Source organism: Schistocerca serialis, chromosome 2 (genome assembly GCF_023864345.2).
Source record: "Schistocerca serialis cubense isolate TAMUIC-IGC-003099 chromosome 2, iqSchSeri2.2, whole genome shotgun sequence".
Lineage (NCBI taxonomy): Eukaryota > Metazoa > Arthropoda > Insecta > Orthoptera > Acrididae > Schistocerca > Schistocerca serialis.
The window spans coordinates 434,920,307-434,933,285 of NC_064639.1; the positions used below are offsets into that span (position 1 = coordinate 434,920,307).

Below are 12,979 nucleotides of genomic sequence, written 5' to 3' on the forward strand. Positions count from 1 at the left end.
AAACAGTTCGTAAGTATTTTGTTATTTTATTTGTAGTTGTTACTTTTCAGCAACAGTAGTATATATTTTAGAATTAAATACAGTCACTTGCAAACTATTTGTGTGTCTTTTACCGTTTTTGACAAATTAACTAAATTTTATTCTGAAATAAATATTTTGTCAAAGACAGAAACAAAATTACCAAATATTTGCAGAAAGATAACACACATCCCAAAACACAATGAATAAGGTTTACATGCTTAGTATGAAGGTGTGGTCTATGTACTGCTAAGTTTTGCACAACACATCAGAATTACTGCTTACAATTGAATTTAAGAATTATTGGGCAAGTAGTATTCTGGCGCTTAGTAGGTATAAATACCACATATTTCGTCAAGTTCCAACAACATTTTGACACAGATTATACCATCAATTACTCTATCTTTATCAATTACACCATTTCAACATCACCTGGATCAGTCCCTGCACAACAGTAAAGACTCTACGATAAAAGCAGAAAAGTAGGTATTTTTACTATGTGATGTAGATGTGGAGTGTTGCACTGCCAAGACAGTTGTCTTCACTTTAAGAAAAATCTTTGAAATCAATTTGTAAATCTATCTGAAGACCCAATAATTCAAATCAGATGAGCATGAAAGCAAGAAGCAGTCACTGCGGCAGAAGAGTAAGTGTATTTGAATATACTAAGCAATACATAGCAGTAAAAATGCAGTACTCCATCTGTCCTATTACTACTTCAGAACACTCCAGTTTCTCCTTCACGAGTCAGAACAGAGCTACTGCTAAAGTGCTAGCTCTCCTCTTTATACTCATAGCTAACAGTTTTAAACACTTCCATTTTGTAAGAGCGTGTGTGTATATGTGTGCGTGTGCACGAGCGAGTGCCTGCATGCTCTTGCACCAACTTTAATGCTGAAGAATAATCTGATGAGTTAAATTTTAACAATCCTCAGTCAAAATCATGACCAAACACTACACTAAATTTGTAATTTCTAAATGTACTCCATTAACTTAATGTATGTATGTGTATGCACATACACAAAATTAATTTGTGAAAAAGATTTTTGTAAATAGAACTGATACATTCACCACAAAATTATTTTTCTTACCCAACTCTCATTCCTTCTTCAATGTCAGTAGGTGCCACTGAATCTGCCAAATCAACAACAAACTTCGCAAATTGTTTGACATTTATTATGTATTTTGGATCATCTGAATCAGCATTTATGATTTTTGTGCACCGTGCAACCTGCAAGTATTACAAATATTAAATCACATATTGTACCTGTATTAGTATTTGTTCATATCCCATTACAAAACATTTTTCAAATTGAAACTTAATTGTAATGCTAAAAGTTTATGTTAATGAATGAAAATAGTACTTGTACAACGCACTCAACATACATGACATACAAACCTGTTGGTGACATCAGTTAATAATTAACTGCAGATCTCCTCCTCGATCTCACATCATGTCGAAACTGTTTCTCAGTAGGACAGGAGAAGTCGTTACATCTGCACTATGTATGAATAGTGCAACAGTGACTTTTTATCACATTTATCTGAACATCACTATTTCCTTATTTCTTGTATAATTTTTCCATGTATTCTAATGAACAGTAGTATGAAATCATTTGTCTTTAATATGAAAATGTGACAATTATACTGTGCGTAATCTTTGTAATTCATGCATAGGTATTAAGATAGTAATCAATATTGAAAAGACAGAGGGAAGTCCCAGCATGACTGAATGGTATGCAAGCCAATAGAAAACGTGTAACAGCAAGTAGAATATGCACCAATTCTAGAACAAAGCAAGTAGAGGAGGAGGAAGCACGCAGAGTAACGACCTAGGATAAAGTTCACATAAATTATTCCGAACAGACCACAGATGCAACTGAGTAGAATTCTTAATGATATGGCATATATTTACATGCTCTGGTTTAATATTATAATGGTACGATGAGATTCAGAAAGTATGATGTGAAGAGCCACAGTTGTACCATTATCGTCAGCATCGTCACCACTGCAGCTTAATTCTTTGTCTACCTCCTGGCAAAGTAATGTTTCTGAATTGTAATATTAGCATTAACTAGTAGTTTATGATGTTTATTTAACATACACGTGAATCTGAACTTATTGTGTCAGGCCTATCTTATTCACCTAAGTCATATCACCCGAGTTAGTTTTATGCAAAAAATTAATTTGCTTTCTTCACTGTGTTAATTAGTAAGTGGAATTAGTAGTTTGATCAGATATGCTTCACTTGTTTCAACTTCTCTGCATGCTCGTAAAAGGAAGTTACACAGTTAATACTGTAAAAAGCTTTTGCTTAAGATTTCTCAAAGAAGCACTGTTAAAAGCAATTTTGATAGTACACAAATCTGAGATTGAAAAGAGTAGCAAAACAGGTACTGCACTATGCCAGTTTAAGACCCTACAATTTTACCTGAAGATCAGACAGGTCTGCAAACAGTAAATTTTATTACTGAATATTGTGTACATATTTTCTACTCTTTCACACAGTGAAGGTGTTTGCAAAGGAGTGCTAAAGAGTATCTCACAGTTTAAGAGTCCCCATACTTCAACTATTTTTCTCATGATTACTTAGCATAAAGTCTCTACTTAATATTTGTGTCAAGATTTAAACAATTCCTTTGAGTGGGAGTTTAACCTAAAGTGAAATAGTTGGCAATAACATATTGTAGGACCTCATATATACATTCTTGATTCCTTCATTAATCAGCTGTTTGTCACTGACAATACTTTGTTTCCACCTATTATGTATGTAAACTAAAGATCTGTTAAAATGTACATTAATGCACTATATTAGAGTTAGGGACATCACATGCAACTATCTTTGTAGCTCATTAGTAGTCTCGGTTGGTTAACCCTTTCACTGCTGTGAACATGTACACTCGTCCTGCTCCATTGGTCCCACGGTGTTGTGGACTTGTATATGGGTACCCCTTGTTTTTCTACAGTGCTATTTATGTCTGTCTGCATCCTGAGTCACTGATATCTTACTACTGATCTCACTCCTTCCGACTTCCATTTGTTTGGCCCACAATGAAGGAAGTACTCAGTGGTAAGCAGCATATGGATGATGGGGAGGTTATTGATACGCAAGACATTGGGTCTGATGTCAACCAGTAGAGCGGTACCGTGCGGGCATGCAGGCCTCCCCAGTAAGGTGGCATAAGGCTGTTGCACTGAACAGAAATTACAAAGAAAAATTAGGTTTTGTAGTCGTAAGATTGGGGAATAATATGGTGTGCTGGAATCCTGAACAAAATCAACCTGCTTTCAGAAACAAAATTGTTGCATTACTTATTGAATGCCCTCATAATTCCCCATTTGCAGGGACAAAGGGGCAAATCACACAGGACTGTCCATTGCGTATAAAAATCAACAACAAGAGAATGAAACAATACATAGCTCTGCTCTCAGTTTTATTTAAAACTTCGATATCTTATCTACATTTCACACATTGCAATGTTTTTACCTCTGCAAACTCTAAAATTTTGTGCAATGTTTTACCTCATTTTATGCGATGTAGTAGCTATGATATAACAAAAAGAAATTCAGTCCTTTATCGAGAGAGTATATCAGACTGTAATATGTGATAAAATCAAACTTTTCAATCATCAGTTTTCTTAAAATCGGATGGTAAGTATTTCTTTGAACATGCAGGGTGCATAACTTACTAGCTAGTGCAAGTTACTGAAACACATTCAGAGTGCTATTAATGATGCATGATTAGCATAATTGATGTTGTTAGCACTTTCTAGACTGTTTTTCTTGTTCTGCGTACCTAACTTGAAGAGGGTACACTGCATAGTGTTCATCCAGGAGTATTTTGAAGTTCATTACCATTTGTGCTGTGACTAATTACTCGATTTGAACTAACTGTACTGATCATTATTATTGGCAAATTACTGTTTTGTCTGGTCAAAGAACCTCAATTCAAAACCCGTCATTTTTTAGTGTCTTCAGATACATTACTATACAGGAGATTAAATTTGAATCTAATTGCTTTTATTCCACCAGGCACATGTTCAGTCAAATCAACCCCAGACAAGTGGTAACATTAACGGAATCTACAAATAACAAACACCAGATTAGTGTTATAAAGTGAAACAATCTACCCTGTAGTGACACTACACAAGAATATGTAACTGTAGATATTAAACACAGTGATAAAATTAGACACATGTTTATTTACAACCAGGTCATCTTGTAAACTAAATAGTCTTTAATAAATCATTTGCAAAAAGGTAATAGAAAATATTCTGAGTTTGAACCCAGAACTACACCTTAAACAGCATTACAATAAAGCTCAAAACAATAACTCACATCAAGAAGAGAGATATGGCCCAACAATGTAATACGCACCAGCATTATCTGATTTGATGTACCCAACTGGATCTGAACAACAAAATGACTGGAACTTAAAAGCACAGTTGTGCTTGAAAGTGGAGGCAATGCCATCAGTTTTTCATCACTCAAATACTTAGTACAGTTGTGGCAGCTATAGGTGTGCAGTTCACACTGGACAAAGAGCACCCCCCCCCCCCCCACACACACACACACACACACACACACACACACACACACACACACACACACACAGATTTTCCTTTGCAGGACTGTATTTAATGTCTTATCACTTTTCTGTGTACTATCACTGATAACATCCAATAGTCTCTTGCACAAATAAACTACCACATAGAGAAACATGCACATATAGAAAATGAATGAAAACAGTCACACAACTGGCCTTAAGAATCATCAGCAAATGATTGGTAATCTGCAGTTGACGTAGCAGAGCAATGTAATAATGGCAAACAGAACAGAGCAACATTCAGCTGGTTTTTGCCATGTGTCCCCTCTTCACATATAACTTTGTTATTCTAATGCCAACATCAGTTAAGTATTTGTCATTTTGGGCCAGAAATCAAAACCATGGTTGTCAGTCTACTGGCTACTCTAATCTGATACCTACCCCATCTCTTCCTTTCTTGTCCTACTCTGGACATAACAATACATTAAATGTTGCCAGTAATCTGTTTCAAAAATTTAATCTTTGTCTGCTCCTACAATTTGTTCCTCTACTGCTCCTTCTAGCACTAAACATTCAATATTTCTGGAGATTTTATCATGTCGCATTATCTGTACTAATAATAAAACTAGGAAACCATATATATATATATATATATATATATATATATATATATATATATATATATATATATATATATATATATAAAAAGAAAGATGATGAAACTTACCAAACAAAAGCGCTGGCAGGTCGATAGACACACAAACATACACACAAAATTCTAGCTTTCGCAACCAATGGTTGCCTCGTCAGGAAAGAGGGAAGGAGAAGGAAAGACAAAAGGATATGGGTTTTAAGGGAGAGGGTAAGGAGTCATTCCAATCCCGGGAGCGGAAAGACTTACCTTAGGGGGAAACCCTAAGGTAAGTCCTAAGGGACTTACTTCCCTAAGGGAAGTCCTGTAACCCGGAAGGTGTACACGATCAAAGGCAGAGCCACGTGTGAAAGCACCCACGTGATTTACCAACTGACCTGCCTACACTGTGAAGCGTTCTATGTGGGAATGACCAGCAACAAACTGTCCATTCGCATGAATGGACACAGGCAGACAGTGTTTGTTGGTAATGAGGATCACCCTGTGGCTAAACATGCCTTGGTGCACGGCCAGCACATCTTGGCACAGTGTTACACCGTCCGGGTTATCTGGATACTTCCCACTAACACCAACCTGTCAGAACTCCGGAGATGGGAACTTGCCCTTCAGCATATCCTTTCTTCTCGCTATCCGCCAGGCCTCAATCTCCGCTAATTTCTAATTTCAATTTGCCGCCGCTCATACCTCACCTGTCTTTCAACTTCATCTTTGCCTCTGTACATCTGCCCCGACTGACATCTCTGCCCAAACTCTTTGCCTTTACAAATGTCTGCTTGTGTCTGTGTATGTGTGGATGGATATGTGTGTGTGTGCGAGTGTATACCCCCCTTTTTTCCCCCTAAGGTAAGTCTTTCCGCTCCCGGGATTGGAATGACTCCTTACCCTCTCCCTTAAAACCCATATCCTTTTGTCTTTCCTTCTCCTTCCCTCTTTCCTGACGAGGCAACCATTGGTTGCGAAAGCTAGAATTTTGTGTGTATGTTTGTGTTTGTTTGTGTGTCTATCGACCTGCCAGCGCTTTTGTTTGGTAAGTTTCATCATCTTTCTTTTTAGATATATTTTTCCCACGTGGAATGTTTCCCTCTATTATATATATATATATATATATATATATATATATATATATATATATATATAGAGAGAGAGAGAGAGAGAGAGAGAGAGAGGGTGTGAGTGAGTGAGTGTGTGTGTGTGTGTGTGTGTGTGTGTGTGTGTGTGTGTGTGTGTGTGTGTGTGTGTGTACACACACATGCCAATCTTCAAAGCTACTAAACGAATTTACATATAATTTTCACAGGTAACTTGAGCATTGATTGGGGCAAGATACAGTCCTCATTTCATCTAAATCTGATCACAGAAAAAAAAAAAAGATATTGTAATTTAAAGTTTTATCTAAAACTGTATGCTCAGCTTAGTAGTTCGCAAGTTTGATCATGATGGCATAATACACCGAAGAACCAATAGATGGTGCTGTTTTTAACTTTGTGGCAGATGTTCCTTCAAAAGTTTACATCAGTGACAGAATAAATGCACAGTATTGTCTTTACAAATGCAAATAATGAATTTAATTGGCTAGGATATATGGAATAAATGATTTTGCTTTGGGTATTGAAAACTTAATGACATTGCTTTGCTTCAGTCTGCTTTGTAACTGTCTACTCAAAACATTTAGATTTCATTTTGTTTTTGATTAAAACATCTAGAAAATGGCAGAGTCTTCCTGAATACGTCAGAACGACTAAGAGACTGGGCACTATGGGGTCTCAAGAACCCACTGATGATTGTGAGAAAAGTCTTGCTAGGGCTTGAGAACATCTGGCTTTAACTCGCTCTTTGGGAAAGCAACGCACGATTGTTAATCTGAAAATGTCATGCATTATCTCTCTTCTCAGAATCTTTCACTCACAGAGACAAAGTTACTTCTCTCCACCATATCATAGAAGTGGTAATTTTGACGAGAAGCGGGGTAGGTGAGCAATTTTTTTTTTTTTTTTTTTTTTTTTTTAATACTAAATCCTGCTTATTCCTAACGATTAACCATTTTGCTTTAAATGTGTACAATTCCTTGTGTCATGCCATGACCACAAACAAAGCACAAGGCCACACAATGCTTGTTGCTGGTATGGAACCTAATGTACATTGCTTTCACATGGCCATGTAGCACTCTTAATTGTTAGTGACACAAACAGGCTCTTCATTCACGCTGCCAATCTTACTACTTCAAATGTTGAACACAAAAAAGCTTTTTAAGTGAAAAATAAATTCCATATATGCGAAGTCTCACGCACTGCTATAAGTGAGTACCCAAACACCGGGTTTCTCAGCTAGTCCTATAACATGATTTACACAGACTATAATAAAACTGACTATGGTAAGATAAAATGCACTAACTGATCTCAAATAATATGAAATGACTTGAGTCCCAAGTTAAAGAATCGAAACCCAAAAATCCATTACCAACTAGCCATATGAAAATGTATAAATATCAACACATATAAACACTTTAGGTAATTACTACATTTGCTATGGACTTCTTAAAAAGAAAGGCAACAATAAACAATTGTTTGTACTTTCTTTTTGTAATGTACACACTTCAATAAAAGTTTGGAATATCACACAGTTTACTACAATGACTTCTTATATAAGATACGCCCATTGAGGTTTGTATGATACCTTATTAACACAATAAACATAATTCCTTCTGAAAACAAGAATAATTTATGTTACTTACAAAAAAATCATTACAAAACAAAGCAAGCTGTCTCCTAAACAAACATTTTGAAAACAGACGCAGTGAAAATCCCTCTCTCATAAAGATGATTATCAGTGTTCAGTAGTATGTCCTCCCCACACACAGATGAGGTTCCATTCTGTGAGGCTTGCTCTGGATGAGACCATCAAGGTCCCACTCCTCTATGGCAGCTTAAGCGAGATCATCACGACTGCCAGGTGGATTCAAATGCTCCGCAATGGCCACCTTCAACAGGTCCCATGCATGCTCAATTGCATTCATGTTGGGGACTGTGCTGGCCAATGGATTCAGTTGATGTTGCACCTTTGAAGGTACCAAGACACAGTGCGGTCTTGTATTGTCATTGACTAGGATGAAGTTGTCACCAACATCACGTCTTTAGGGCCTTACTGTCATTTGTAGGACCTCTTTGAGGTATTGGTGACCAGCTAAATTGTCGTACATGGGAACTTAATGGGAACTTAGGGATCCACTGTCCCATCATTATTGCTCTCCAGAACCTTACACTTCCACCTGCAAACAGATGGACTGTATTGGTGTTCCTGGTGTCATTTAGTTGTCCTCTAAACGCTAACATATCTAGTGTTTGGTCGCAAACCAGTCCTGGTCTCATCAGCATACATGACATTACTCCATTCTGCAATGGTCTCATGTTGATCTGCAGGACCCTAGGTCCTTCGATTACGTCGGTTCCATTTGCTTAGTGCCAAACTTCTCATTGGCCTTCTGAAATGATGCACTGTTTGGTCTGAGATACAAATATCCCTGTTGTCCCAGAGAAGACATTTCCAATATTTATAGCAGTTGATGCTGGGCACCTGCGAGCTGACAGTTGGAGGAAATGATCCTGCATTGGTGTTATCATAGGAGGATGACCACTGCGAGGTCTATCATTACATTTACCATCTCTCTGTACTTTCTCCACATCTTAGACATACCACGTTGAGTGTCATGTAACCGACTGGCAAAATCTTGCTGTGTATGACCTGCTGGGTGTGAAACCACTATCTCGACTCTTATCGAAGTGTTGCATGCCTCTATGTGGCACGTTACTGCAGTGCCGAACACTAACAAAGTGAATGAAGCAGCTGTTGATATTGAACTGCTCGCTGTGTGCCGCTGTGGCAGCAGTATGTTTACATGACAGGGAAACTGCCACAAAGCATGCCAGTAGTAAACACCATCCAGTATATGGGCTCTAACTGGATAATGCATGAAGTGCCCAGGTCAATGAGACCTCTAGTATTTTAGACTATATTTTACGATAGTACTCCAATTTTTTGTTGAGCGATGTATATTCCAAAGATGATTTTGCATGAATAGATTGATATAAGATAGTATTTCCTTTGCTACATGCTGTTATACATAGTTCTTCATTCTTGTTCAGTACAAGTATGGAATGCGAGCTATGTGTGTGTGTTGAGTTAGCATGGAGGTTCATCTAATTGTATTATGAAGTGAAATGCAATTACTAAAAATATATCTATTTGACAACAGAAACTCAACCAGTGCTCATATTATTTAAGAAAACAAAGCCCAGCATTCCCTAGATCAGTATACGAAGTTGTATTTCAGTATCTAACACCGACGGATTACAAGCCTACAACTTTCAACAGCGAAGAATAATAATAGATAAGTACTGTGAAACTGCTGAAATAAATTCTACCATTGTTACCTCTCTCGACAGTGTGTCACTATATCAGCATGCCAAGTTCTGTGAAACTGTGACCAGCTGCCCAAATTTAAATTTACTTCAAAATGAATGAATCTGCTAGGGTTATAAGAGGGTGGTGACAGACTTTATTCCTCACCTTTTTTATAGTACTTTTTAATTTTGCGCTTTCTCAATCTACTTAAATTTTAACACTTTTGCTACATTTTATACCAAATGTTCATAAAATCTTCAGTTTTACCATAATCCAAGTCTACTTCTACATAACACAGAACATCACACAATGCCTTCTCCAATTCTACATCAATATTTGATAGCAAGACTCTTCTTCAACTGTGTGTAATTGCTTCCTTGTTTCAGTGATCCACTAGAAACAATAATCCTTTCTCTCTATCAGGTATCAGCTATACAGCAGTTATATTTAAAATTCTAGATGTACAACTCAAACTTCCTTGGATTCAGGATTTCATTAACTAGTTTGGAATACCCTTCAAATGTGTAAAACGCCCTCCATAGAGACTCAGATCCTTTATGTATGTTTCACTACATAATTTTTAATATAAACTGTAACATCTGAAACAAATGAGATGCTTTTCTTAACAGAAAATGATATTGACGAAAGAACAGGCATGCAGACAAAATGACAACAAATATTTTCACATCTATGTCAAAAGTATCATCACACTGAATGAGCTGCTATGAAGAACAACTTAAACCCAGATTTTGAAATGGTTATGTGCCTTTTAATAATACTAATTTCTCCCAGGCCCTTTATGAAATGCCTATCTGTTTCAAGAGAAGACACATACCAAAATCTTTCTTGATACTTTTGAATGCGTCTGTGCTTTGGGAGAATACAAATACACCAACTTTAATGTGTTAAGAACTTTCTTGATACTTTAGCATTAAAGTAACACAGGTAAATATGCAGAAATTAATGTTTGCCAGAAGAGAGCAAAGTCTGATATCAAAGTGATTACTTTGTACATGTCAAAGATATATGGTAATTAATATTATTTACAGCACATATATTAAAAATTGATGCACAAGATGCAATTCAAAATTCAAAGTACTCAGTGAAAAGACAAAAACTGTTGAAAATAGAGCAATTACTAAAGAAGTCAGAAGTTCATATATATATTTTTTCCTACACAATTGCCATATTATTCCGAACACTTCTGGTATAGTCAGCAGTTTCTTCAAAGCTTTGGCATAAATTTCTATCATGTAATATTTTAGCCAGTTTGCACAGAGTTTTGCAGTTTATACCTTTAATCAAAATGGTTTGAGGCAAGCCAGTTTCTGAGATGTTAGAAAAGATGAAAGTCACTAGGTATGAGAAAAAGCACTCTAAGGGCGAGTATACAAATCCCCCGTTGAAATTTTTTAATTGTGGGCACTATTGCCCCATAGTGCAAACAGTTTTTGACTGCTTATTGTTTCAGTCACAGTTCTCAACAAAGCTGCCCAGGAAACTTCTGGAAATTCTCGAGAAAGGTGATTTATCAATACTAAAGAATTTAGGAGTAAGAGACCACTCACCTAATAGCTATGACCAGCAACCAGCTGTCCACAAGAATGAATACTCATTGCCAAAACTTTGGCCAGGAACAAAGGTGACCACCCAGTAGCACAACACAATGCTGAGCATGACATGCATGGTTTCAATGTCCACTTCACAACCCACACCATCTGTTTCTTTCCCTCCAGCACAAGCTTTTCTGAGCTACATAGTGGGGAGTTATCCTTATAACACATCCTTTGTTCCTGTACTACTACTGGCCTCAATCTCTGCTAACTCACTGTCCCCACACCCTCCAACCAATACTTCCCTACCTTTGTTTGTCTTGTGCCCTGTCACGCCTTCCCAATTCATGCCTCCATGTAATCTTCTTTGAGTGCTGCACCATTCCTGGTTTATGTTTGTCGCCTGCTTAACCCATGCATCTACCAACCCTCTCTCCCGCATCACTAGCCTGCACACCTGCGTCCTTCCTCTGCCCCTCTAGTTGTCTGTCACCAATACCCCACCCTTCCTGCCTCCCCCCCCTCCCCCCCCCCCCCACTAATGAACACACACGATGATAACCCTTTCCCCATTAAATAAAATGGTTCAAATGGCTCTGAGCACTATGGGACTTAACTTCTGAGGTCATCAGTCCCCTAGAATCTAGAACTACTTAAACCTAACTAACCTAAGGACAAAACACACATCCACACCCGAGGCAGGATTCGATCCTGCGACCGTAGCGGTCACACGGTTCCAGACTGTAGCGCCTAGAACCGCTCAGCCACTTTGACCAGCTTTTCCCCATTAAACCTGCCAAACTGCTAGCCAAGTGGACGCATGTGAGCGCGTGCGCTCGGTATTATATCCACCTGTGTGGCTTATTTCAAAGGTTAAGTGCCAGACTACACATCCTGAAGGATTGAGATTCTATTCCCAGTTGGACCTAGGATTCTTCTTTTTCACAGATCACTTCTGTCACATCTGGCAATGATTTGACAATGTAAAAATTGCCAAGTTCAAACATCAGAGGCAGGGTATATAGAACCATACGTAGTAAAGCACTTCTGCGATCTAACCAACCTTCAGGTTGAGGGTGGCATTATGTGTATTTAAAAATCTAATCCCTGATTGAACCTCACAAGACTGGCCAGAATGGTTGAAACTCACACATTCTGAAACAGTCTTGCAGAATCAAGCAATAATGAACAAGAAAGATATATTCATAACTTACTACGCACAAATGAACATATCACCACTGCTAATCACACTTCATACACAATCAATTCCTAGTTTCAAACTTCTCACAATAACCATCTAAAAATTTCTGACCAAGTATCCACTTTTGAGAATACAATAATGTACTTGTTCGAGACTTTAAGAAATGAAAGTGAAGGAAACAAGTAAAAATGAGACAAATCAAACAACAAAAAACAAAGAATATGGAACATGGTATGAAATATACTTCAATCCCAGAACTCAGTTACAAATGTAGATTTAGAGCTTAAAAGCAATTCACACACCTGCAATGGCTGTTCATTCTGCAACGTCTGTTTATCAGCTGCTAAGTCCCACAATGCTGGAGCTGCTAAACCTGTGTCAGATTCTTTTATTCCTGTCAGCTCATTGACACGTTTAATTATGGTCTGGATGTCATCTTCTACTGCTTTTATAGTTTTTGTATACTGTCCCTGGCCCTGAAATACAAAAAAGGATTCTCAGACAAATAACAACTGGTAAGCCTTTGCTGACAAAAAACCAATGCAAGAATAATTTTAAGCAGATCAAAATGGAGGAAAACTGACTGGTCAGCTAAGTTGAAAAGGACAATG

At 37.5% G+C, this 12,979-nt stretch overlaps 1 protein-coding gene across 1 annotated transcript in view; it reads right to left on the reverse strand.

The window, feature by feature from the left end:
- The window catches only part of LOC126457294 (26S proteasome regulatory subunit 7), a 54,406-nt gene that overhangs the window by 27,248 nt on the left and 14,179 nt on the right, over positions 1-12,979 (reverse strand). Inside the window, exons 3-4 of the mRNA XM_050093466.1 lie at positions 12,671-12,844; positions 1,110-1,249 (exon numbers count right to left, since the gene is read on the reverse strand). Coding sequence (XP_049949423.1) covers positions 1,110-1,249; positions 12,671-12,844 — 314 coding nt within the window. The remainder of the gene's footprint in view (positions 1-1,109; positions 1,250-12,670; positions 12,845-12,979) is intronic.